We start from the raw sequence: 27,875 nt of genomic DNA, 5'->3' as shown, positions 1-27,875 counted from the left end.
CTGCGAACGGCACGGCACTTGTCAACACTGATAGTCAAGCTGACCCGCCAGCTGCGTTGACGGTCGAAGCTGCTTACGCGAGAATTTGAGCTCGCGTGACCGTGAGCCGAGAAGGCACAACCCAGCTAAACGGATATCTTCTCTGCAGTGACATCTTCATCTTCTACTATACTGTCGCAACGTGTGCATCTTTCAATCCAAATGAATGTTGTTCGTGTAGATCTGCTTTCAACTGATGACGCGTCATTTCTTTGACACGACAAGCAGCTAGTGCGCTGCGGCTTTCAAGCGTTACTAAACACGAGCGAAAACAGGTTACAAACGGTGAACAGGGAATCGCGCTAGCTTAGTGCAAGAGGGTATTAACACGCAAGTGAAGGGGGTAGCTTGCACATCGCATGCGTCGTCGATATGCGCATACAGCACGAGCACGTTTGCACTTACTTGAGGTTGTTGGCTTCGGCTTGATGTCGGGCCAGTGGTCCGCGATAGCCAACTTGTACAGCCACGCACCCAAGATGGCGCCGATGTGAGGGCCGAGCACGGGAACCCACACGTAGTTCCAGCCGCGGAGACTGCATGGAGGGACGTTCACGCAACGTTTTGTACAGAAAGTGCCAATGTTTCAAGACATCCGACTGTTTACGTGACAAGCAAATAAATAAATAGATAGATAAATAAATAAATAAATAAATAAATAAATAAATAAATAAATAAACACAGAGTGTTGCACCAACCTCGCCTATAGTAGTATTCTCTATAGGCTAACCACTCTCCACAATATCTTAAACGCCGCACCATGTATACGTTTGAAAATAGTGATAGAAGCTTAGTGTGCAGGATTACTCGTCCAAAAGTTTGCTTAAGGTATTGCGTTAAAAAGAGATGCTGCCCTAAGGATTTTCATCATGAGAGGAAGAAATGAAGGGCACGCTTCACGTGGTTGTAATTAGCACCCTAGTAAAGGCATCAGTGACGTCATTGTTGCGTCACAACTTTCACCACACCCACCACGGTGGCTTAGCGGCTATATGGCGCTGCACTGCTAAGCACGAGGTCGCGGGATCAAATCCCGGCCGCGGTGGTCGCATTTCGATGGGAGCGAAATGCTAAAAAACGCCAGTTTCCCGTGCATTGGGGGCACGTCAAAGATTCCCTGGTCGTCAAAATTAACCAGGAGTCCCCCAGTACGGCGTGCCTGATAATCAAATCGTAGTTTTGGCACATAAAACCCCAGAATTCAATTCAATTTTCACCGAGTTTTCGCGCATATGGGTCCTCTGTTGTGCAAAGACAAAAACTTCTAGGTTGAACTTTGTTTTTTATTGTTATACAACCATTTTCTCTAGCAGGCAATGCCGAAATTTATGACGTCATAGGCAGATGACATCAGGTAGGTCAAAGCGGCGTCGCCTCCCGTTTTTCGCGTTTTGCCCGTTTACTGCCAGATCAGGAAGTCTCATTGCAGTCTTTGACTTCGGAACCTCGTTCTGTATATTACCATCCTGCATTATTCCTAATCATCACAATAAAATCGATTCTGATTCTTATTCAAACGTCTTGTGTACAGATGTTCCCCCGGCCTGGCGCCCGGCTTTCCTTTCGAGGTGCGGGTCTGGGAGGGGAGGTCTCGTAAACACTGCTTTGGGTCTTGAACCTCAGGTTCCGAACGCCCTTCAGCCTGCAAAGGTGTAACTCGGAAAGTGATGTATCCCGTGATTACACAAGTTCCCTTTTTTTTGTGGGTTTGTGTGGTTTGACTTTTGTGTGACCGTGCCTAGAACGTGAGCTACATCAACGCTGCCCTGGTTAGCCCTGTCTGTTACGGCTGTCTGAAATGCAAAAGAAAAAAAAAAGAAGCGTGCAGGTCCTATGCCTGCGGTTTTCGAACAGGCCGCTGTGTTTCCACAGCATTGAGGTCACGTATTCACCGAGCACCTTGTCGCTAGCGCACTTGTACTATATACTTGACAGGCAGGTACTGTTGCGACTCGTTGTCGAGGACGGGAGACGGATTCTTGGAGCAGACGAAGAGGAGACAAAAAGCTTCATACAATATGCATGGGTATAGCTGGTAATAGCATTAAATTAGCATTAAGAGTGCACCAGACCGACAGGGTGGGTGGTGGCGACTCTCTCTTGTAACAATGGGCCGGTTCCGCCTTAAATACCTTTGGCTATCCATCGTCGGCAAAAACGAGGCGGAGCGGGTGCTGACGTCACCCACGTCGGTCGCAATCTCCTCTCGTCGCGGCAGCAGTCTTGGTGCGGCGCGCCGCCAGATTCCTCAGTTCGACCCACGAGAAGGGGTCGACAGTTTCGTGAAACTTTGGACGTTCGTACACGTTGGTGGGCGGTTAGCCTGACATGACGACGTCAAGTTTTCCACTGGATATTTGAAGCTCAGAATAAGGGCAACCACTTCAGAAGAGCGAGGGGAGAGTGCCCGTTGCGTCGACGATAGGCGCGCAGTGTGGCACAACAGTACCCTGCGGTACTTCGCGTCTGCCTCCCACAGCCGCGGTGGACGCTGTACCAGTAGGTAGGCACCGGGAGCACACATATAAAAATTATGGGGTTTTACGTGGCAAAACCACTTTCTGATTATGAGGCACGCCGTAGTGGAGGACTCCGGAAATTTCGACCACCTGGGGATCTTTAACGTGCACCTAAATCTAAGTACACGGGTGTTTTCGCATTTCGCCCCCATCGAAATGCGGCCGCCATGGCCGGGATTCGATCCCGCGACCTCGTGCTCAGCAGCCCAACACCATAGCCACTGAGCAACCACGGCGGGTTGCACACATATATCGAAGTTTCTACGGGGACCCCTTTTGAGATGACAACGCCCACAAGAAGTCGAGCACCAGACCGGGAAACCAAAAAATAAAATAAAATAAAGGTGTTTGCGGCCGCAGTAACGTTCTAACCCAGTGCCTGCCGCATACGAGGTGGACGCTCTACAACTAGGCCACCGCTGCGGTCTGCAAGTCTGTACCCACACGTAACCTATGCATGGTGAGACTGACCTCTAGGCGATTTCCGAAGTGTCATTCACAACCCTAGTGCATTACTGCGCTTTCGTGTCCCCATAACTTTCCAAAAAAAAAACACTCTCTGGGTTAATATGAAATTAGACTCAACGACGCAAGGAAGGAGGCAATACCTGGTCGTGCATCGCCTAATTGTTAACTTGTGTTTATGATTTAACACAACAAAGTAAATGTCTTGTACGGTCGTCGTACACTCCGTTCCCTTTACACGTTACCAGAATAGTGAACGGAAACACTGCTGATTGGGCTTGGTGAGCGCTAATTGTATGCTTTTATGGAACGTGGTACAAGAGATACAAACTTCGACGCTTCGTTACACTATCGTGTGCGGGCTTGTGTATGCGTGTGTGTGTGTGTGTTAACACTACCACTACCAAGACGTACCAGTGCCGTGTTATGCGACATATCTTTGCACATGCCTATCCCCGCAGTTCACAAATTTACTCTGACAATAAAAAATAAACCGACAAAAAAGCTAACCCGCCATACCACGCTATTCGAGGCACGAAATCGTTCGTAAATGAGAGATCGTACGTGAACGTCTCGGGTCCCCATCCGGCCATGAGTGTGAACAGCCGTGGTCCAACGTCCCTGGCGGGGTTGAGCGGGCACATGCAGTTGTAGGCGAAGCTGAAGATGAGAGCCATGATCATGAGGCCCAGGCAGATTGGGTGCATGGCAACGGGAATCCCGCCGAAGTTGCGGGGGTCTCCGATCGCCTCCGCGGTCAGCATGAGTATGCCCGTGGAGATGACCTGCGGAAAGAGTTCGAGCACACGAGCACATTCCTCGACATCACGACAGAGCGTGAATGTTTTTCTTTTTTTATGCGAAGCATATTACTAGAGCTCAACCCAGCTCCTCAGGCGCGGCGGTGTCGCCTTCAATACCACGTGACACGGTGACGTCACGACAGAGGAGAAACGGGGCTCCAACTCGCGCCGTCACTCGCGGCATCGCGGCGGTATATAAGCAGCTGCGCTTGCCTCTGCTAGACACTCACGAGGTGAGATGCCTCCTGGAGACAGAGCTGCTCGTTGGAATGAGAAGCGAAGGTTGCGGCGTGCTACAGAGACTGTTTCTAGGTGGCTTTGCTACGGCGCAGCGACTACGCGCCCCGCATCGGACGCGGTGAGCATCGAGCAACGCAGCGTTCGGCGCGACAACGAAATGTGCGCCTGAGCAAGCACCGCACGCCTGAGCCGACGCCGACGACACCGACTTTTCTGCGACACGAGCTCCTTAACGCTGTCGCGTTAAAATAAAGGCTAGTATGCTTCGCATCCTGGGCTTAACCTTAGCTAAGCCACAGCCAGTTTTTTTTCTTGTGTGTACTTCTCGCTTTCTCATTAGAAATAATAACCAACGTGTTGGATTTGGATTCTGAACGCCCATGCAACTTCATACGGGCAGAGTGTCATGAAATGGTCTGCGATTAAAAACAAGAGAGAGAGAGATAGAGAGAGAGAGAGATTGGGAAAAGGATACTCTTTGATCAAAGCTAGCTATGTTTTGCCCGGCGGCACTCTCAGCATGCTACTTCAAGCGAGTTTGAAGGATGGCAAATGAAACGATATGAACGGAACATGCGACATACGCATAACACACAAAGCAGAGAATTAGGCTATCTCTCCAGACGAGTACGTAGGACGAGTAAGTGCGCGCACAGGGGCGACACGCATAATTTGTCTGTCTTTCTCTGTGTAAAATAAATAATACATATGCAAGCAAGGAAACAAATCAATAAACAGTAGAAGCTTGGGCAAGTTAGTGTAACATTCTTTTTCAACAGTGCAAAGGACAAAGACGAGACGAGTGCACGTACACAGCGCTGAACTTACAACTGGTTTTATTGAGGCTATTTCCACTGCTTAAATACGGTGGCAACCAATCCCAAACGGAAATACACAGACACACAACACTGGCGGGAACGACAGTACCTGGGCGCAGGGCTACAGTGACTCATGAACAGCTGTGCACGTGTTTCCTTATTTATGAAATCCACAAATGCAAAGACAAATGCGTAAGCGCCGCCTCGATAGTTCTATCAGAAAAAGAACTGCGTTTTCTTGAAGGTAAATTGGAAACATGTGCACAGCTGTTCATGAGTCACTGTAGCCGCGCGCTCAGGTACTGCCATTCTCTTTGTGCATTTTCATTTGAGATTGGTTGCCGCCGTATTCAAGCAGTGGAAATAGCCTCAATAAAACCAGTTGTAAGTTCAGCGCTGTGTACTTGCGCTCGCGTCTCATCCTTGTCCTTCGCGCTGTCGAAAAATAAAAACATAAATAAACAACTACACATTCATCCTATGGATTCCATGAAAGCCATGACGCTAAGCACTAATAAGAAGCAATACACGCTTATTGTCCTCGTATTTAAGGGAGACAACTATTGCGTCATTTCCGACGTCACGTTCGCTCTACAAGGTGTGTAATTGCCAAACATGGACGTTTGCTAAATTAAACTCGACGTTCTAACGTGACAGTACGCCGGCACGCCGCAGTGAGAGATATACCAGATCAACTTTGACCACCTGGGGTTCTTTAACGTGCGCCTAAAGCACGGTACACGGGCTGTTTTACAGCGAAGCTGTTGGCCTATGGTTGGTCGGAATTTTCCGTGGGTTCGTGCTCACCCGGAAACAGTACCGCCACCTAGCGGCCGCAGTCACTCGGACACACCTCAAACGGTAGCTGCATGAAAAGGGTTTTTGTCTTTGCGTTTCCCCGTAACAGAATTACGTCTTCTCGCATATACGAATAGCAATCCGAAACTATCATGTCTGCAGCTTGTGTTTAAGTCGTACTTTACTAATTTTCCTGCACAATTTACTCTGAAAAACTCAATTAGTTCAACAAGGCACTTGCGCTTGGCGGAGGGCCTAGAAGAATGAGGATTTACGCTGCACTTCCGCGCATGTGCGTGGGCGCGTGACGTACGTCGCTTGTGGTGGCGCTGCTTGTCTAACGTCGGCAACAACTTCGCTGCACATCCGCTTTCACAGCGTGGAATGGAGGCGATATTTTCTTTTTTTTTTAAATTTCACTCTCATGGAAATGCGGCTGCAGCGGCCGGGATTTGATCCTGCGCGCTCGGACTTGGTATCGCAACGCCATAACCACTACGCCAACACGGTGGTACGTGCGTTTTGAGGCGAGAGCGTTAACGGCCCCGTGTCGTATAAAATCTGATGGCGGCGTCGGACGTCGCTTGCCGAAAAATCATTCCGAACTACAACCACGCAGGCCATCCGAGCGACGCAGAGGCGCCACTGAACTAATTGAATTTGTCAAAGTAACATGCGTCAGAAAAGTCGTAAAGCACAATCTAAACACAATCTACAGACATATGAGCGTCGGATTGGAATTTGAGTATACGAGAAAACATAATTCTGTTACGCAGAAACTCAAACACAAACCGCTTTTCCAGCATTCCTACCATGCATAGAGCGGCCACGGCCTCCAAAATTTGCACGCGCCCATCTCGGAGGCCATGCAGCGGCACTTGTTTCCTTGCAACGTCTCCAGATTGCGTTCGTATACGCCGCATCGCGCGCTGTTTCTACCAGAAAGCTCGCCTTCATGCATAGCGTTCGGCGCCAGCGTTTCCTGGTAAACATTACGGTTACATAAGCTGCACTTGCCGGGAAGTTGAGAAGCAGTCAGAAATCCTTGAATGCTATCGTGTTCCAGTCTTAAAAGCGAAGCTTCAGCGTCCTCCCAATTTATTCTTTGGTGTATCATTGCTTCCCTACGGTGACCTTTCCCTGCTAACACCTAATTCATAAGAAAAAATTATTGCGGCTTTATATATCCTTCAGTTGATGCCTAAGATATTGAATTCTACCGGAGAACCAACGCGTATTGCATATATTTGCGTAATTCGCATTCACGGAACCTACCTGATCGATGAAGCAGGTCAAAGTGGAGACGTGTTCTCTCGGGTAAGTAGCGAATATTGCAGCCGTAGCCTTCTTTCCAACCACTGCGCGGACTCCCTGATCGAAATGCTCGATGCAATCTGCAAACATCAATGAATTATTTCGTTGATTAGATCGTACCGTCTAAAATGAGAACGTGAAAGATATGGCGTGAGCCTCATGCACAGAACAAGAAACGCCACTATCTGCCTTCCAAAACACGTGGAACTTTTCCTTCATTCAGTTACAGTTTAGTATTCGTTCATACAGTTAGTTACAAGAAATGATAGACAGACAAGGGTCCCATAGTCAGAGACTGCACCGGGACCCTTGATCAATTGGTTTATATATATACAAAAATAAAGCGTAATACAGAGCAGATAAACAAAAACTTCATAGGTAAAGCAATTAATTGTTACCTGGCGAAACATTGAGTTTCAGTGCAGCAAACAAACAAACAAACAAACAAACAAAAAGAAAAAAGCGCTTCCATCGGCAAGAAAAAAATTCAACAGGCTGACACTAAAAGAGAAACTCTAAACCAGCTTAGCCTGGTGAACGTTATTTCAGAATTCTATTTGCGTTTATTCTTTTAGACGTCAGATGCATCAGATGATCACGCAGGATTCTCACGGTGAAGGTGCATATATAAAGAACAACAAACGATCCTTTTCGGGGAGTAGTTTGCACAAGAGGAAGGAGATGGCGCTTTCGGCGGCGCACCGCACGTTGCCTCGATCGGAAGCGCACAAATGCGCAACCATTACCGCTTCTACTCTGCCACTGTGCGATAAGGTGCTGGAAATACAAACGAGTGACCGCTAACGCACTGTGCTCCACTCATGCTCCTCCAAAATGTGAGACTGTAGATGAAATAGCCGTCAGCAGTTGGCTGCAAAAATAGTGACTTGCATATTAAGGAACGGAATGAACCTGTCTGTCCAAATTCATCGACTTCTGCCACACAAGGACTGCCTTTGTTGCCTGCCCTTCGCAATGCACGGCTTTCTTCGAGGATAAAGAAAAGATCAATCATCCGCCCACGTTGTGTCGCTAACCTCCACTTTGGAGCAACGGCAAGAGTGAGTATACCGCTTGTTACAGAGTCATAAAGGGAGCAGCGCCGCTTCCTGGAATACTAATTAAACTTCTCGCACATCATCTACGCACCTCTGCCTCAACCCACACTCAAATTTACGCCCACGCTGTCGCCCACGTATCAATAATATATGAATGGGCGCACTCTTGAATCAATGCGCCGAAGTATGGGTAACAGACTACACCAACAGCACACGAATGTTCGAAGCTGAACGTTTTGTTTCGGTTCACAGTAGTAAGCGAGCGACTAGCGATAATTCCTCCTTGCTACAAGTTATTACAAAGTACAGAACATCCACGTTCCAAGCATTTTGTGCGGCAAGGCCAATTTTACTGGAACTCAGCACACCAGCAAGCAATTAGGCCGAAAATAAGCAGTCAGATAGTGACCACACCGGGGAACGTTACCGAGTCATAAACATGACAAGCCACTGCTGCAAAGTGATATGGCAAATAAAGAACGAAGGACAAGAGATCCTGACTTAATTAAGAAGCGGAAAGTTTGGACAACTAGGATTCCATTTCTATTCCGGCATCAGATACAAGCACTAAAAGCATCGTATATGCTGCTCGCACCATTTGCACAAGACGTAACAAGCTCCGAAAGCGCTTACATGTCCCCTGAAGCTGTGACCAAGGCTTCGTGTCGTCCACCCAGTCACTCCCTACGATATCCACTGAAACAAAGTTTGCTGAACCGCAACGGAGCGTCATGTCCATTCATTGTAAACACGGAGGCAACGGAGGCAGCTGAGGCAAGCAATGGACACGCCACCACGTGATCAAACATGGCGGCGCCAACGGAATAGCCGGGAAAAGTGTCTGTAGTTACAATGTCGATGGGAAGGTGTTTGCATTCGTTAGATGTATGCCATGCGGAGGAATAAGAAAAAGCGCATGTTGCATAAAGTGCGTCTAACATCGTGTCATGTATGTAAACACTTATGTAGAGCCCCGAGCGGACGCTGTCCGAACGCAATGCACCATGGGAAGCTGCTGTGAGAATACTTTTCTCTTTTTTTTACCGAGTATGTATTGTAGCGGCGCGACTATCGCCTCCAGAGTCGATGAACAAGAAGACGGCTCACGTGAGTGTGGCGCGAGAATATAACACGCTGGCGCGCTCAACCTGAGCGGTCGTGGTATCGGCCGCTCCAAAGATCACGCGGCTCCTTTGCTGGCCGGCCTAAATAAACCGTGGCCACGGCGGCTACCTCTTCGCGCCGTCTCCCACATCTGTAGAGTTAGCATATGTAAACAAACTGCTGATCTGTCACGTTTACGAAGGTGCGCCGGCGATTCCTTAAATATTTTCGACAAACTTTAGAAGAGTGACTTTCTCGCTCTCTTCTTTTGTTTTAAAGAGAAGATACACGCTTCGGTTCAAGCTTTCTTTTTTTCTATTCTTAAAGTTTTGTAGCATTGTCCGAATAGCCGAACCTTTCGAATCACGAATATAACATTGTTCAATTTGATTCGATCTTCGAATCGAATAGTCGCTGTTCCCAAAGAGCTTTCGAGTATTTTAAAGCGTCAACTGCGCGCAATCAAACACAAGAATTGATGTATATAAATGCGATGAATTTAGTCCCGGCGGTTATAACAGTGTACGTAAAACACAAGAAGCCGCGTATAGTGCAGCACGCCATACATCGCAGCCAGACCTTTTTCGGCTAAAGCGGTATTCCCACGACGCACCAAACTCCCCGAATAAGCACGACGTGGTGCCGCCAACGGCTTATCTGCTTCGTACTTGCGAGTGGCATAGTATTGAGTGGCATAGTATTGGTCCATCATGTGAATACCGCATAAACCGCTATTATTCACACTCACCTAAAGGTGCTTAGTACGCGAGCAACCTACGTGTTCCTAATGCTACATTTGTTCTCTTATTAAGTAACGCATTATGGAACGTATTGACGTAAGTTTGCTAACGTTGTGAATATGATACCATCCAAACATCGTTTTATGTGAATGGAATGGCTGCAAGTCATTTGAAAACTGTAGGAGACGCACATGGGAGGGAAAAGTTGCCATCCATTTGAATTGTAGCACGAAGATATACACAAAGGAAGCCCGTACACGGGTTTCTCAGAAAAAAAAAAGAAAGAAAAGAGAGCCTCGCAGTTGAAGAAAAATCTGTCCTGGTCTGGCATTTTTTTTTTCCGGAACGTGTACTTTCCTCCACCTTGCCGGCTTCCGCAAGGTGAAAGACTTGCCGTGTGCGAAAGGTATTGAATATTCGATTCGCTACCGGCGCTATTCGATTCTGTTGACAAATTTCCTGTTCGTCCATCCCAAGGAATTTTTTCCCGAGAACTATTGATTGAAGAGGCTAACAACGAAGAGAAAGCGCAGTGCTAGATTATTTCGAGCGCTCTTCTTGCTGACGCTCTGCGTATGCACGTCCCCTTTGTTTACAAACATACAGCGTGGACGGTTGCTCCCTGCATGGAGCTGGGCAGCGCCCTCGTCTCTAAAACTGCTCCCGAGGCGGTCGGGTAGACAGGCCTCCGGGCGCGCTGCTGAGGAAGCCAAAACAAACGAGCTCGGTGTCGCGAGCGGCTAAGCGTGTAATAACACCTGCCGCAAGCGTCGAACGTGGACGTGGCCTCCCGTTGCACCTTTCCAAGATGGACCAATTAACGCGCAAGAAAAAAAAAATAACGTAATGAACGAGTTTATGGCAGGCACGAGATGAGTGGATTCGAGAGAGAAGATAATGAGAACATCTTGCACGTGCCTGTTCTTTGCTTTTTTTTTTTTGAGCTGTCTTACCAAAAGCCTTCTAGTTCTTCGTGTTTTCGTTTTTTCTTTTTCTTTCTCGTTTTTTTCCCCCCGCATTCTTCTTGGCAGCGTGTCAAGGATGCGCTCGAAATCATTCCGCCGACCTTGCTTGCTTCTTCCTCGGAACGCGTCAATTTGCGCGCGTAATCCGATAAGCGTGGCCACTTTCTTGTCGTGTCGTGACGAGACAGGGTGCGTGAGTGTAGGCGGGATGATTACCTACGTGCCAGTACACCGGAGGCACAAATAATCATCGTCCGCGCCACCACAGTACGCGGATGCAATCCGCGGGCTTGCACTCTTTCAACCCGTCATCACGCCAATCATCACGCCCGATTTGAGATGTCCAGTTAAATAAAGGCCGAGCGATTATGTTTATTTTTTTTCTCGATCACGCATTTCGAACCGAGTGCCTTAGTACGCTTGGAAGGTACCACACTAATAGGAGGAGGCAATTATGCCCCGACAGCATATCTCGCAGCCAGAAACGAGCGTAAGCGAATTGTACGTGATCTTGCTCCGCAGTCGTCGCGGACTCGCGCTTGGTATCTCGGAGGCTTCGCCGAGAAGGGTAAATCAGTGGTGCCATCAATGGCCAGTGATAATGAAAGCCTACGGGCTGTTTTTCGCATTTCGCAATGAAATTGCGGAGAAAGCAGCTTTCTTCTCATGACATCAAAAGGAAAGAAGGAAAGAAATACGTTCGCTAGGATTTCATGTGGGGATATTGAAACAAAACGTTTCAACATGAACACATCAAGCAATTTGCCCAGATAGCGGGTATCGAAGCGAATCGGCTAAAAGCGCTCGATAAACTTCGCACGGTGTCCCTCTTTGTGTGTGTGTTTTTCTTAATCGGCATGGTTTAAATGCTCATATTGAAACAACGTCGTGACAGGCCGGTCATATTACGCAACCGACGCAATATGAACACCGATGAAAAAAAAAAGAATCTTATCGGATCCGGTATCTGGTGACGTAACCCATACGTACATTACGATGGACCGACTGATATTAGCCATTGGCGAGAAAGGTGCCTAACGCGTAGGTGAACAGAGATTTCGACGGGACAGACGTTGAATCATTATGGCTGGCATAGATCCGCTATTGGTGCGAGGAGGCATAAGCTTACACATCTACATCGTGCACAAGGCACCCACCTTTGTACGTGACGAAGACGAGAGCCGCGCCGACGAAGGCGCCCAGGTACTGTGCCGCGAAGTAGAGTGGCACCTTGGCGATCGGGAACTTGCGCACCGACGCCAGGCCCAGCGTTACGGCAGGGTTAAGGTGTGCTGCAAGGCAAGGGTGGTGTCAGTATTATTACTTCGATTTTTTATGCGAAGCATATTACGAGAGCTCAACCCAGCTCCTCAGGCGCGGCGGTGTCGCCTTCAATACCACGTGACACCGTGACGTCACGACAGAGCAGAAACGGGGCTCCAACTCGCGCCGTCACCCGCGGCGTCGCCCCCCGCATCGGACGCGGTGAGCGTCGAGCAACGCAGCGTTCGGCGCAACAACGAAATGTGCGCCTGAGCAAGCGCCGCACGCCTGAGCCGACGCCGACGACACCGGCTTTTCTGCGACACGAGCTCCTTAACGCTGTCGCGTCAAAATAAAGGCTAGTATGCTTCGCATCCTGGGCTTAACCTTAGCTAAGCCACAGCCATTTTTTTTTCTCTCCCTTTATTCGCTAAACAATGCATACACGTAGGTATTGCCATTGAGACAGGACAACAGGTGGGGGTTGTAGCCTCGAGGCTGGGCCCTGACTCCTTTAGGCGCAGCAGCAGTCGTTTCAGACAACGTCAGTCCTGAGAGGGGGTGGGGGGAGGGGGGTATTCTGTAAGTGTCGACCCAGTGGACACGTCCATTTCATCTGCTTATGAAGGGCTGATTGGCTGAGGGCGCCTGTCTCCTTGGCACGAGAGCCTCGGTTGCAGCCAATCAGAACTTCACCAACCGACGAAATGGACATGGCCACTAGGTGGACACTTACAGAATAGCCCGCCCTCCCCCTACCTTTTGACTTACAATGCGAGATTATGAATACCAGCCATGTAGCAAACCCATAAATGTCATACAATCACAAAGCATACAAGCGCAAGAAGCAGTAACGGCGTAACTCAGGCCACGTAAGATGCGAAGGAAAACGATGTGATACAAAATGTTACTCAGGTAAAGCATGATTAATTGACTTATTGAAGTTTAATGCGCCGCAGCAACACAGCGGCTGCGAGAGACGATGCAGTCGTGGGGCGAGACTTGGTTTTAACACAGGGTCCTTCAACTTGCACCCTACGCTCGCTAAATGCGCGTTGGGCGGAATGAAATAAATAAATAAATAAATAAATAAATAAATAAATAAATAAATAAATAAATAAATAAATAAATAAATAAATTGAGCATCTCCAAGAGACGGCAAACAACATTGCCTTGGCTCTGTCCAGCTACGTGACGTTCGTGTATTTTTAAGCTCTAGGCTAAAGTTAGCTAGGAGACCCTGCATCTATACGCAGGAGCTCTCCCGCTAGAGCTCTGGGGTGCCCCAAAAAGGTTTACAAGCTCTCGTAAAGCATTCGAGAAGGACTCTTTATCCCTCAGCCACTTCCCATCGGACCACGAGACGCGGGGACTAAAGGAGCAAGCTGTGGGAAACCTACCACCGTCTTTGGCGTCCTTATGCTTCTGCCATCATGCACCTCTCATCACAATCCTGCTCACAATTAGGGCCCAGCAAAAAAAAACATATCAGTCTTGGTGCTGGCGCACTTGACGCAGCAAGTCGATGCTCTATACAATATCGGATTATGGGACCGTAAACAAGTTATAAAGAGATTAAACAAAGACGATTTTGTTTGGACACGAGTTTGGACAGGTATACCGACGTGTACAACACAAAACAATGCGAAGACACAAAAAGCGATGGCGATAATAATAAACTGCGGCGTTACGCGCGAGAACTCTGTCGTCGAAGACGACGCTGCGCAGACAAAGCAAAACGGCCACCGACCTGTGACTCCTCCGGCGATCTGGACGGCCACGTAGATTGCAACGCCCCAGCCCAGGGGTCCCACGACAGCGGCGATTGACTCGTTCTCACCCGCGATGATGACGGCCAAGACGGAATCGCCGATTAACTGCGCCAACCCCACACACAGTGAGGGTTGAGACATTGCAGCACCACGTACATTGCATGTTATTATTATTATTATTATTATTATTATTATTATTATTATTATTATTATTATACGAACAATTTTTTTTTCATCCCCTGGAGCACATGACGCAATGGGGCCTGATGAGGTGGCTTACCTGAAGAGCCGGGCCTTACTTGCACAATAAATCGCAATGTCCTGGCGGATAATAAATAGGTTCGCTAATTAAATTAATTAAACTTTAGGACGCATGTTCTATCTGCGTAGCTGAAATCAACTAGTTGTGAAGACTGCCTATGAGAAATCCCAAGACTATATATAGCGCCATTTTCCAGCTACCCGTCCCCAAATTGTGCTGAAGTAATAATTAGCGTTACAATTACAATCCCCCTGTGCTACTTAATTCACACGGGAAAGTGTTAACCGTAAATACTGTGCATTTCGGAGCAGCACTTTAAGGCTGGCTGTCTCGAAAGTGGTGTTATGCACTTGTAATTTCTGCTAAGCTTCCGCGGTTTCTCTGCAGCGCCTATCATCTCCCGTTCCCTCGGCTGTTGCATGCTTTTTTGCTTCCATTGTTAAAAAAAAAGAAAGAAAAAATGGCGCAGTTCTCATGTGACACAGGCCCATCATCGTGAACAGGGCGCAACTGTGGTGCTCTCACCCGACACGTTGCCCACATGAAAATGCTTCTGACTGTGTTAGTTTAGGGCCAATACCCTCTCTTCTCCAAATAATCGCGGTGCTTCAGTGGCTGTGAGGTTATGCTGGTGAGATCGAGGTTGCGCGTTTGACTACTGGCCGAGGCGGCCGTATTTCGATGGAGGGATTATCCAAAAAACGCTCATGTACTTCACTTTAGGTGCACGTTACAGAACCCCTGGTGGTCGAAATTATTCCGGAACTTTCCACAACGGCGTCACCCATTACAGTAGCTTTGGGACGAATCTCATGAATGAATGAATGAATGAATGAATGAATTTTGTTCAATCCATTACACTGTGAGGCCAAACTCATAAAACTTTTTCTTTTTAAGAGCAGTTTGTCGTTGGCCGGTCATTTTCACTAAGAACTTGTCCAATATGACGATTGGGCCTGGCAGCTGTTTTCAAGTATATTTCTTGCTAAGAACTTCCTTTCAATTGCGGGCTTTGATCCACGAAAGCTCCTGGAAAGCTGGGCAAGTTGCCTTCCTTGCCTCGTTACGTTGCAGTGTTTCAGTGCTTTAATCTCGAATTATTGTTCTCTTTTGTTACACCTTTACTCTTTCCAAGCTGAATGATTGAGTGAATGATTGACTGATTGATTGAAAACCGTGCGCTTATCATTAAAAAGAAAAGAAAAAACAACTTCGCTCGTGCCACAGCAGGGGGCGCTTGAACTCGAGTGCGTGCTGCTACTTGCACATGAACAGTGTGTGTACCCGCACACAGTCTACCCGCACACTGTACCCGCACACACTAACCGTGCCAGCGATCATCGTCGTCTGCTGCCGTCTGTTTCACGGCGCCGCATAACTGGGAAGTGCTGCTCTCATTTGCCTTCTGCATACGTGCGGGTCGGCACGTTTTCGTCTGCTTTTAATCCGTGACAGCGAACCGTGTTACTGGGGGACGTCCACGTGGCCCGCAACATTTACGTGTGACGCGTGCGAGGTCAGGACGATTGGTTCGCCCCGGCACCAATCGTACGTTAAAGTCAACGGCGCGTCCCGGTCACGTTTCATTTGACAGATGGAGAGAGAGGAGGAGCCTGGGAGTGCCGGAAGTCTCGTAACTGCGGGTCGCGCAGATGCGTCCCGTCTTCGCGAGCATTCGGGTCAGCTCGGCCATTATCGCCACTTAGGGGCCGTTAAGAGGCGGGCGGCCCCCAAATAACTTGACGTCGCGCAGAAGTGGTTAACTGCATAATAGGTCTCTTGCGTGCGAATGTGAGGCCAGAAAAGGACGCGTCTCTCTGTTAACGTAAAAGAGAACTTTTTTATTGTTGTTTTGTTTAAGCAAGCCGGTGAGGTAAATGTCACCCATCAATACACTATGGAGAAACACAGGAGTTGCAGCCTTTACGAGGGCAAGTCGAAGCGCTCCAGAGCAACGACATTTAAATTACGCCGACTCCAACCAGCGCCTTCGAGATTTAGCAGAAGCACTGCATGGCTGTGACTTTGATGCTATCTATATTGAAAAGCCAACGCATTCACGTTGAAGCTATCCTATGGCTGTCGCCTTCTTCAATTTGTCTTCGTTCTTTTATTCTGAAAGAAAGGGACGAGCGAGACCACGGCTTTGACTGATGCTTGCATCGATATCGCATTTATTGCCTCCAGTTCAGCGGAAGAAAAAATATTTCTAAGCGTGGTAGCCCCTCCTGATGAAACGCGCTCATGGGTCTCGGCCTATACGCTGACGTCATGCTTAATGCGCGCAAGTTTTGTTCTTTCTTTTTTTTAATCAGGAGGTGTTGATTCAATGGCTATTGCATATCCTGGGTTATCTCGGCCATTTCCGACGACAACGTCGCGGGCGGTATATTGCCGGTTGCACTCGCACATGTGTTGCAGACAGCAACTACAGCTGCGATGAAGTCATCGTTCCTGTGGGCGCCAGCACATTCGACGTCGCTCCTGCGGGAGTCACAATGAGTTACATGACTCAGACTCCTGTTTTCAACTTTCGGTACAACTTTGCAGAAGCAGGCAAGTTTCACTTTCCTATGAAACGCGTTTGGAAACAGGCTCTGGTAACCGTACGCTGGTGGACATTACGGCACGACAAGGTCCTAAATTCAACGGCAGGTGTGACGCGAAGTGGCCTTTTTGTATTTCTTTTTATTATTTTTTGTGTGTGTTGTAACAGCGCGAACGATGACAGACGGGACAGAGAACACATACATGCGACACAGCATATGTGTAGGTTTTTCTTTTGTCTCTATTAAATACTCGCACGAACGAGTTCTGGTTGCTGTCGTGCTGCTTTTTGTGATTTGCAGTTATCGAGATGATGAAGTCATGAGAATGAACCGCGATGTTGTGGGCTGTAACGCTTCCTATACGTTGTGTGATCTGTTTTTACTTAGAAATGTTCTGTGGCATACAGCGCAATTCCGTCACATTAGGTGAATTGCTTGAACAGACAGATATATATACTTGCGTAACAAGTCGTGGTTATGACGTAAGCAAATTAACCGAATTTCACAAATAACTATGTAAAGCACGCCAAGAGAAGTTACGACGTCATATCCACTTATCTGAAATCCTGTGCTTATCACCAGTTTCGAGAAAGACGTCCTCGATTTCTGTGTCTAAATGCACCGATGTACAACTTACATAAGCACACGTTCTTGTTATGCACTTACGTACTTACTTAACGTGTTCGCCGTGTTTTACATAACGCACACTCTTTTCAAATTAAATTTTATTTGAAAGTAAAAAAAAATGTCTACTGTTCATCGTCTCATGAATACCAACCAACAATCCCAGATATTTTTGAGGAGACTGTCGCCTTCTGGGTTTCGCAAGAACGGGAATTCACCAGAATCCAATTTCCTGAAGAAATCCGCAAAGCTGGATGTTATGTATACTGGTATTTTACATAGGCTAAAGTACATTTGATTCTTACTTTCAGAAAGAATTATGCTAACGAGACGCTATATTTTACGGTCTCCCTGTATTCCTCCCTTCCAATACCTCGAAAAGAAACAAACTGCTGATATATAACCTTATAAATTTTTTCTTTCCTTAATTATACCTTACGTGCACGGGCCTCATTAACGTCAATACCGCCTCGATCACGCTTTTCATAAATTTGGCATTCTTAGGTAATTCAGCAGCTGCTCCCGAGGTATGCGTCAACGTGGACGAAACTTCGACGTATCGAATTGTGCACGCATGCACGTGCGATGATCAGCGAATATTTTTCAGTCTTTCTCCGGGCGTCCGGGGTAAGCAAATTCAAGCAGTGGCGGTGATGAAGCCTAATGAATACACTGTTGCGATAACAGGAAAAAATAAAGACTTAGGAAGAAAAAGTAGGAAACGATAGGTCGAACGTAGAAAGTCGCGGGGTTCCCGGTTACAGTGGAAATATCCCCAACACAGCGCGGAAAAAAAAATTATAATCGTTTGGTAGGTGTATACGCTTCCGCTGTTGAATTGGTTCAGAATTTCACTGTGGAGACGGCGCTGCTTTGCTATCGTTTGTCTCGCGACGTCAAAACAACATCGCTCATTTCATTTGCACGTGGAACGATGCATCAGCTGCGTATCGTAGCACTTGGCGTTGCCGCGAGCTGACAGTGCCCGTCCCTCTAACAACTCTCTGTGTATTCAGTAGCACACGTCCATATACATATATATATATATATATATATATATATATATATATATATATATATATATATATATATATATATATATATATATATATATATATATATATATATATATATATATATATATATATATATATATATATATATATATCAGTAAAGTGGAAAGTTGGGCTAGTTGGTGATCATCATACCTTGCTGGTGAAGCAGCGCACAGACACGGACACAGTGAAGACAAACAGGAAAAGACGACACTCGCTATATATATATCTACATGAAAACAGAAGAGTTAAATCATGAACGCCTGACCAGTCTTCCTGAGCGACCGTTTGGGTAATCTTCGAACGCATAACTTGTACGCATAAGAGCGTTCTAGCACACCGTTAGCTATAACCGTTACCATAACCACCGTTACCATTTTGTTGTGCGCCTGTATACTTGTGTGTATAGCCGTGTATACGGAGGTGAGTGGAAACAGTCGATGGTGATAATTCTAGCGGCAGAATAGTGAACTCGAAGAATAAATGTTCTGTTTTTTTTCTTTAAAAACGGCGCATCGTAGTAGAATCACGAGCGGCCGTCTGCTGCGCCAGTTCAGAAGGCTTCTCGCTTGTACGTATACCGGCTCCCGCCATCAGGAAGTTTTTTTTTTTTTTAATAGCACACGCAGGTTGCATTTGTGGCAGCAGTGATATTTCATTCATGGTACAGTCAATTCCGACTGTTATGAAAGGAGATACACATAATTATGATTTATACCAATCAATCAAAATTCCATGAACGGTATCAATGTAAAATACATCGAATGAATCAAACCATAAACATTTCATATTGCACTAGCCATTCTCTCCTAGTCCGCTTTTCTTGCATGCTGTGCCCAGTGAAAGGAAACAGTTTTTAAAATTGTGACAATCTTTTTTTTTTTTTTTTTAGATTTACGACGCGATCTGACATTGTCATCTGTTCACAGAATCTAGAAATGTGCAAGCTCTGCAGAAGCTTGCAAGTGTTGTTCATTTAATCATTTCTACAGCTTTTAGGTGCCGTGAAAAGCACATTACCCGTTTTGCTTTTGCTTTAATACACATCCGTTAAAACTAACAAAATTGTGGTTCATAACAACATCATGCGGCAACCTCCTCATATAAATCTGCCCAATGTTGCAGTTTATTGCCACTGTTCCTACTTCGTAACTAAGGGAAAGAAGTAATTTTTTTTTTTTGAGTTAGAGTACATCAAATGGATCCTAACGGTATAAGCACGGCTTAGACTTCACGCATGCGCTACAGATACGTAATATTATGTGGCCGAAACTTAGCGGACGAAAATGGCTGTCCCAGTTTCTCGGTGCCGTTACGGAATGGAAACAGATAACTAGGGACGTTAGCGAGGCTAAACTTTCAAACTCATTCAAATACGAATATTCGAGAAAGACGACCGTCGAATATCGAACTGAACACAGAATATTCCCGATTTTAAAAAATTGAGATGAAAAATTTTGTGGAGTTTCCTTGGCAAACAAAAATCTTGTTTACATTGTTTGATACATGCAGTGCAGTTAATTACTGGATTTCAAGTCAACTGATAATCCTGTACATAAGGAAGAAATGAAAGTACGATCACCTCCGGTGCGCGGTTACAATGACGGTAATGAAAAAAAAAAGACAGCAGCACATACCACACGCATGATACAGTGTCGTGTTCGTTGAATAAGCTAAGCGTGATACTGCAGCATCACGTATTGTTTCGAAGGAATCCAAGCATATTGAGATGGGTCAAATAATAAATTGCTTTGGCAAAATAGAGACATCGAAATCGCAGGCTGCTTAGGGCGAGACATGCTCAGGCAGCGGCTGGTAGTTACTGTACATAAGTGATCTCCTCTGTGTGTTTGTTCAGAGACTGGATCGCCTTCGCAACAACGAGTCTCGATTCGCGTCGGTCCTTCTTCCTGTAGACTGGGAAAACCGTCGTTGTCTCTTGTGTAGCATACGAATAAAATAAATATTCGACGTCTTCGAAGATATAGTGAAATCTCGAATCGAACACGAATCAAATAAAAAAAAAGTACTATTTGACTCATATTCAAAGTTTTGTATATTCGAGCTGTTAAATTGATAACGTTACAGTGAAGGCACGTGCCTCTTACGGTTTCTTTTTTTTTTAATAGCAGCTTGATCAATTTGGATCCCACCAGCTCTGACTTGAGCGTGACCGGCCGGGTTTACCCACATAAAAATCTATCTATCTAGGCAGCCTATAGAAAACATGCCACTGAGTTCCTCCAGAGGCTTTTGATAGAATGCCTCAAAAAATTTGTGATGTCTATAGACTATTGCAGTCGATCCGCTATGAAGTCTGCGGGCTTTAATATACCAAAGAGAATAGGCCCTTTCACAAGTTTTGGCAACATATAAAGTATATAGACCTTACGTAACCGGTATATAAGTGTATAAGAAGAAGCACTCTGTCAATCTACTCTCTCTATATTCACTTTGACAACGGCAGTGATGCGCAATGGAGATGGTCACGTTACCACTCTAACCACCAGCTTACTTTAACCAAAAGATGCAGTAGCCACCAGTTTAAGTGAACGCATGTGTGCCTGCAAATGATCAACGTTAATACGCAAAGCATAGTCGTAGGAACGCGCTTTCCAGTTGCACAAACACTTCATCTCACCGCCTTGAGCGCGGAAGCTTCGTAAGTCAATTGATTCAGGCTGGTTTAGAAAGAACAGACAGCTTAAAAAAGAAGGAAAAAAAAGACACGGCACCTTACCAGGGTGATCACTTTTAAGGTTTAGCGCGAGAGCGTTAATGAGCCTGTGTCCAGGAAAAGCCGGCGGCGGCGGCGGCGGCGTCCCGCGTCGGCGTTGGACGTCGTTGGAAATAATTTCGAACCAAATTTTGAAATACGCATACCCAACCACTCCTCTACCTCCAAAGTTGCCCATATCTTGTCTTTCATTCTTTACAAAGTTATTCCTCGGAATTTTCAAAACGGCAAACTACAAACAAATGTAATGAAAAAACGTCGACGGCGCATATCCTTTAATTAACTCTTCTCAGACTCAAACATTAAATGTGCGAAACAATAGCAGGAGATCGACCCACGCAAGAGGCCGCGTTTCTAGCAGAAAGCTCACCTTCGTAGCGTTCGCAGCCGGCGTTTTCCGGTAAACGTTACGGTTACATAAGCAGCAGTTGCCGGGAAGCATGAAAAGCAGCAAGGGGTCTTTGAATTCTATCGCGTTCCACTCTTAAAGGCGAAGCTTAAGCGTACTCCAAATTTTTATGGAATGTTTAAAAATCGCCTGTGGTAGATAGCATCATCCTTATCATTGACCTGGATTATTCGAAAAGGCGGACATTACTAACAAGAGAAATCAAAATACATTGTCGAATAATTATCGAATTTCACTAATTAACTTCTAAATAATTAAGTTACTGCACATACTCGAATTTAAGAATTGTAACCGGTGACCTTGCAAGACGCATCCACTTGAAATGAAATTTCCATGATGGCACCAGTGTTGAGATATTATTTGCCAAAGTGCAGGACCGTATACAATGGCGTTCCAGTTACTTCTGTGCTTCAATACGTAAAAGAGCTGTTTGTCAAAAAATCTAGTGGTATAAAATACATTTTTACGGTCAGTTTAATGGCGCATACCTAAAAACTGGCGTCATTCTGGAAACTCATTCCGAGTGGATAAGCCTTGCAAACTCACCCGCTACGATTCGTAAATTGCAATATGTTCTGTACTGTAGTTAATTCATAAGATACCTAATGCATTTCTTGTGAATTAGTTGAATATATGTTTGGATTTCTCGTTGAAGTAATGTCAGCCTCTCGGAATAATCCTGCTCAAGGACTAGAATTATGCTATCTGCAACACATAATCCTTGAAGATTCCTTAATGCTTAAGGATGATCACCCCGTATACTACACCTCAGAGCTGTATGAAAGATACAAAGTGAAGTAACACGCTAATCAATTTGCAAGTAGATGCATGGTGCCTATAGAGTGTGCCAACAGTGGTAATGCCACACTTATCCTTGTAATGCCCAACTTATCACATATGCTACACCGAATTCGATGCTTCAAAATGCTGTTGTAAGTGCGGGAACTTAACTAAAAGCTCATAGTTGCGTTTCTAATATGTTGGAGAGAAGCTTCAGCTGCAGGAGCAGTTCAACACACAGTTAATTAATTAATTGAGTGATTTAGCAGTAAATCAAATAACATTATTCTTTTTTTGCGCAAACGTATACACTCTTCATGGTCAGAAATAAAGATGAACAATTTGTTCCCATTTTCCTTGATGTAGAACTCTATTTGGACATTACAGGAATGTGAAAAACACACCATATTTAGAGCCATATGCGTGCATCTTTTTTTTTAATGCAAGCTTAGTAAAAAAAAAGTGCAGTGCGGACTTCGTCAGCGAGCTACATATGCTGTTTTGTCGCCCGCAACTGATATTCTCGAATGGGAGCGTTGCAACCCGATGACAACTGGCGTATAGAGCACGTGTTACGACCGACCCGCAGATAAGCGAAGTGAGCCGCGCGCTCTGATTGTGACGTCTTCACCGGAGCTCCCGCTGAAAACAACTTTTCGAGAAGAAAAAAGAAAAAAAGAAAAAGGAAATATGTCGATCCATGCTAGGCGCCTCCCGCTCTGCACCCACGGGACAGTACGCGTTGTCGTCCTCATCGCTTGATGCCGTGGTTGAAACCGCAAGGACTTTCTATTGCATCTTTCAAGCGTGGTGTTGCTCGCGAGCGGTCAGCTGATGGTTTTCGGGAGCGCATTTTCAGCAAATATTCCGTGTCACGTCATAATACAGGGTTTCAGCTTAGCGCGATACGTTCTCGCGATTCGGGAGGCCTTCTGCGGCATGCGTGGTGCGTATCGTGGACCACCGTGGCGGCATGAATACATTAAACTCCGGGGTTTCACGTGCCAAAAACCACGGTCTGATTGTGAGGCACGCCGTATTGGGAGACTTCGGAAATATTTTGACCACTTGGGGTTCTTTAACCTGCACCCAATGCACGGCACACGGGCATTTTTGCGTTTCGTCCCCTATCGGAATGCGGCCGCCGCGGCCGTAATTTGATCCGGCGACGTCGTGCTCAGCTGGCGGTTACCACCGGTTACCGTGGGTGCGCAACAACACGGCAGCACCGAGACCGGTCGCTTCGATTCGATTTCGCGTATGCTACTTTCTCTTTCTCCTGACAGCAAGCAGCGAATTGTGAAAATAACCATCGCTTAGGCTCATGTCACGCCTAGGACAAAGTATATTAGCGATGTTTTATCGTTTCATTGAGATTAGCAGTTTGTTTTAATACTGCTGGGCCTGAAGGGACCGTACGGAGCCGGGAAAGTTGTTTGATTTCTTACTTGATGCTCTGAAGATGCGGAATGCTCTATATAATTAATGAGTGCATCATTAATTTAAGATTACGCTTTAGCACAGTACGCAATGACGGTATGCTAAAACATGATCTCTCAGCATGTCTATACCGTGGCAAAGCGGTGAAGATGCACAATTGGCCTGTAGCCTACGTATACCACGTACCACGGTAGCGTATGACGTTTCCCGCAAAGCCATAAACCTCTCAACCGTTTGCTCTCCTATGGCTCTGCAGCCGTACTTTGTAACGACGTGTTCCTTTTTTTTTTAAGTTCTTTACGCCCTTCGTCAGTGATGCAGACTTCGCCGCACCGCCGTTTTCGGCCATTTGGCGCGATGGATGACGATTACGGTGCAAAAAGAAGTAGACCGTTAGAAAACACGGTCCCCGAGTTTAGCTTTCATTAACAACTCACCTATACCGCATCGCTCAACGATGCGATTCTAGTACTAGCCACCGGAGTCAGCGCCTAGGCGCCATCGACCTAAACCGGAACGATCTATAAAGAGCGAACGGGCGTGTCGCATGCATGTCTGGCTGTCGGCTGCTTCCGATTCCAGCGCCCAGTATCCCGCCGTCACATTCATCCTCCCTGTTGTTGTTCCCCACGTGCCGACGCAGCCGCTTTTCGCGGACATATCCACCGGCAGCCCCGCCAACGGCTCGTTGGCGAGAGATGCACCCACGAGCGAACGCGAGGTCACCTTGGAGAGAATACGCGCCAGAACGGGGTGCTCCGTTCACAGGGACGGCGCAGCTGTGCCGACGGCACAGCAGCTGGGATTACGACAGCTGCTGACGCATCGTGTCCCACAGACCGCAGGCGCACTGTACCAGCCTGATCATGTGCCGCCATATAGGTACCTCCTAGGTACCACCAAGCATTTCCGACACCAGGTGCTTGGATTTGCCAGAAATATGACACGACATTCTGAACGATAAGATAACGTGACTCATCGCCCGCCTGCAGGTTCCACAAATGAAGCTCTTGCCGAGCCCCTCGGCAATGCTAGAATGTAATGTTCCCGGTTTCCCGTTCGTATACGAGCTACCATGCACGCTCATGCAAGACAGGTGCAGTTGTGCAGTTGCGGAATACGAACTTCCTCATTTAGAGATAAGCGCTGCCATATCGGGTTAACATATGTTTAACGCGACCCTCTAATTTCGCTTCCTCCGTGATATGGTGATATGGTCCGTGATATGGCTGTGGTTAGCTTTCGCGTACGATACTCGTAAAAGTAGAGGCCATAGACATTTCACAGTTACTCAGAAATATGTCGTGCCGTCACAACTTTATTTAGTGAGGAGCTGTCTCTGCTACGCAGACCGTGTCGGCGGGTGGGTGCTTTGCGCCATACTTGAAATCCCTATATGTACATACAAGGGATCCCTGCATATGTACGTTCATCGTGCGTGCGAGAGTGCCTACAGTACACTCACGAACGCTAAAGTGCAGCCGGATACCGCAGTGTTGCAGAATTCACGTGAGATCAAACGCCGATATTGCCACGCCGATGCGAAGGAAACCACCAGAATGCGATTGTTAAATATGACACTCTTCAATATACAACGAAGGTCGCGATATGCATAGGTACGCTTCAGATGCAGGGGATAAGTCGTCCAGACCACGTTGATGGATAACAAGACGCCTATGAAAGCGTTTTGAACTAAGATAACAAATGACCTACGCGCCTTCCATTGGCATGAACACGTTTACTGGTTGGAGATTTTCATGCGTTTATCTGGATTACGTAACCGCTGCTGAGAAGCGGGTGAACGGAGCCTATATTGCTAAGGTATAATCAAGCGAATCGGCGTTGCTTTGGAGGTTCCAGCGTTCCAACATTGGCACAAAGTAGACGAAGACGGTACGATCACGACAAACTGAGTGTTACACATGGGCAGGCAGCACACGTACACGTAGTCTCGTAAATTTGCTCGCGCCAACTGCAGCTTATAGCACGACGTCACGGGTTCGATTGCCGGCCGCTGCGGCCACATTCCGATAGGGGCGGCATCCAAAACGCTCGTGTACCACAGCTTAGATGCACGTTAAACAAACACACGTTATACAATACATACTACATATACAATATATACTAACATATATATACAATACATATCTGTGTATTACAAACATACAAACCCGCCGCGGTTGCTCAGTGGCTATGGTGTTAGGCTGCTGAGCACGAGGTCGCGGGATCGAATCCCGGCCACGGCCGGCGGCCGCATTTCGATGGGGGCGAAATGCGAAAACACCCGTGTACTTAGATTTAGGTGCACGTTAAAGAACCCCAGGTGGTCGAAATTTCCGGAGTCCTCCACTACGGCGTGCCTCATAATCAGAAAGTGGTTTTGGCACGTAAAACCCCATAAATTTTTAAATTACAAACATACAAGTCGCATTCGCATTTACGTGACACAAGTTTACGTTATAAACTTGATTTTTCATCTCGTATACTCTTTCTGCCCTCTTTTCATCATCTTCTGTCTTTCCTCCCAGTAGCCCGGGCAGAGTTGAGATGTCCATCGTAGTAACGCGAGACAAATGCGTATCGCGCGCGGCTACCGCTCTCGTTTACTCATAGTAAAATATTCTTGCGCGCACAATTGACAAGGACACAGTGAAGGGGACACACGAGCGCTCGTGTGTCCCCTTCACTGTGTCCTTGTCGATTGTGCGCGCAAGAATATTTTACTATGAATTCGTACCAACTCGCCCAACTATCAGTTCTGCTGCAGTTAATCTCGTTTACTCTCACACGGCGTGCGCTAATGCGCACTATAGACATGCTTTTGCTGGGCTGGCTTGCGCGGCGTCTTCCGCTGCCTCGACGCTATCTGCTGGCCTGCAGTGACACCGCAGAGCGCGTGGCGACCTTGACAGTTTGTTCCCCCTTGCCGCGGGTTGGGGTCCGGAGTGCGTGCCTTGGCTGCGGACCTGCAGCTGTCTGCTATCAAGAAGTTGTACCGCCGCGTTGCTTGGCGCCGGGAGCGCGGGTCTATTTTGGGCGGGCCACGCCGAGTTCGTTCGGAGGCTGACGCGGCCATTTGCGCGGGAGGAAGAGAAAAACGCTCGTCCGCTCAATCGGAGCGCTGGCGCTTAGAGAACACGGGAAATGGCCGCAAAACACAGATCCACGGGCTTAGCGACAACGGTATACGTGACACCGTCGACCCCTGTAGTGTCGCGGCACATTACGGTCGGCGCACGCGACGTTAACGTGACGAACGCGTCGCACGCGTTCGTTCAGTACAACGCGTTGGCGGGCTAGTTGGTGCGAATCCATGAATACTTTGTTTAGCGCAAAGCAACAGACACAAGGCCTGCCCGGTCGTATTTCTTGCGTCTGTTGTTTTGCGCTAAACAAAGTATTCGTGCACGTGTTCGTATTCGCTGCCCACGCAGACCGCGTGCGTTTCCAAATTGTTGTTTACATGATTACATGATTGTTGTGTTAAAATTCGGCCACTGGTGCGGAATTGCGTAAAGCTCAATTGAACACAATGCAAATGGCTTGCGTCGAACACCAGCAGTTACACCAGGACACCAGCTTGGTACAGTTACGCCGTCTGCCGCTACCGTGTGAACAGCCTACGGAGGATTGCGAGCTTAAGCAACGTTTGTTCTTTCTTTCTTTCTTTCTTTCTTTAGCAGAGAGCACGTACAGATCAAAACTCTGTTTTCAAAGTACACTAGCCTAAAAACAACAAAAACATATACGTCGGCTTTTCTATAGTCTCCGCAGAGTGTTTACTTATGGGCATTGTCTAACGAACGCAATGACACAATTACACCATTGTGTTCCTGATCAAATGGGCACATCACATTATGTTCGAAGCGTTCTTACAAACTAGCCTATAGGCTTTGTTTTCTGTTCCGTTTCTGTTCTGTTTTCACCCTTTATGCGATTTACAAGGTCCCTCGTCCCTGCTTCCAAAGCGGCAAGCTTAGTTTTCGTCGTTCACAATTTAACCTGAAACTAAGGGTGTCAATGTTTTCTTAGAATATCAAAAGTTTCATCGCACCAGCGGTGTGACGATGTGTTGGCAATTCTTAGGAAAGCTTTTCGCTTTTAGATGAGCCTATATACTG

The 27,875-nt window shown here is 46.8% G+C and overlaps 1 protein-coding gene across 4 annotated transcripts in view; it reads right to left on the bottom strand.

Annotated features, from left to right (window-relative positions):
- Window positions 1-27,875, bottom strand: part of LOC135903822 (aquaporin-9-like) — a 61,154-nt gene that overhangs the window by 20,641 nt on the left and 12,638 nt on the right. For all 4 annotated transcript variants that reach the window (XR_011511335.1, XM_065434264.1, XM_065434350.1 and 1 more), the window contains exons 2-6: window positions 13,877-14,003; window positions 12,021-12,155; window positions 6,958-7,076; window positions 3,588-3,808; window positions 445-575 (exon numbers count right to left, since the gene is read on the bottom strand). Coding sequence is in view for 3 of the 4 variants with exons in the window: in XM_065434264.1 (XP_065290336.1) it covers window positions 445-575; window positions 3,588-3,808; window positions 6,958-7,076; window positions 12,021-12,155; window positions 13,877-14,003 (733 nt within the window). In the remaining variant the exon portion in view is untranslated. The remainder of the gene's footprint in view (window positions 1-444; window positions 576-3,587; window positions 3,809-6,957; window positions 7,077-12,020; window positions 12,156-13,876; window positions 14,004-27,875) is intronic.

The sequence above is a fragment of the Dermacentor albipictus genome, chromosome 1 (genome assembly GCF_038994185.2).
Source record: "Dermacentor albipictus isolate Rhodes 1998 colony chromosome 1, USDA_Dalb.pri_finalv2, whole genome shotgun sequence".
Classification (NCBI taxonomy): Eukaryota; Metazoa; Arthropoda; class Arachnida; order Ixodida; family Ixodidae; genus Dermacentor; species Dermacentor albipictus.
This window is presented reverse-complemented; position numbering and strand designations above follow the sequence as displayed.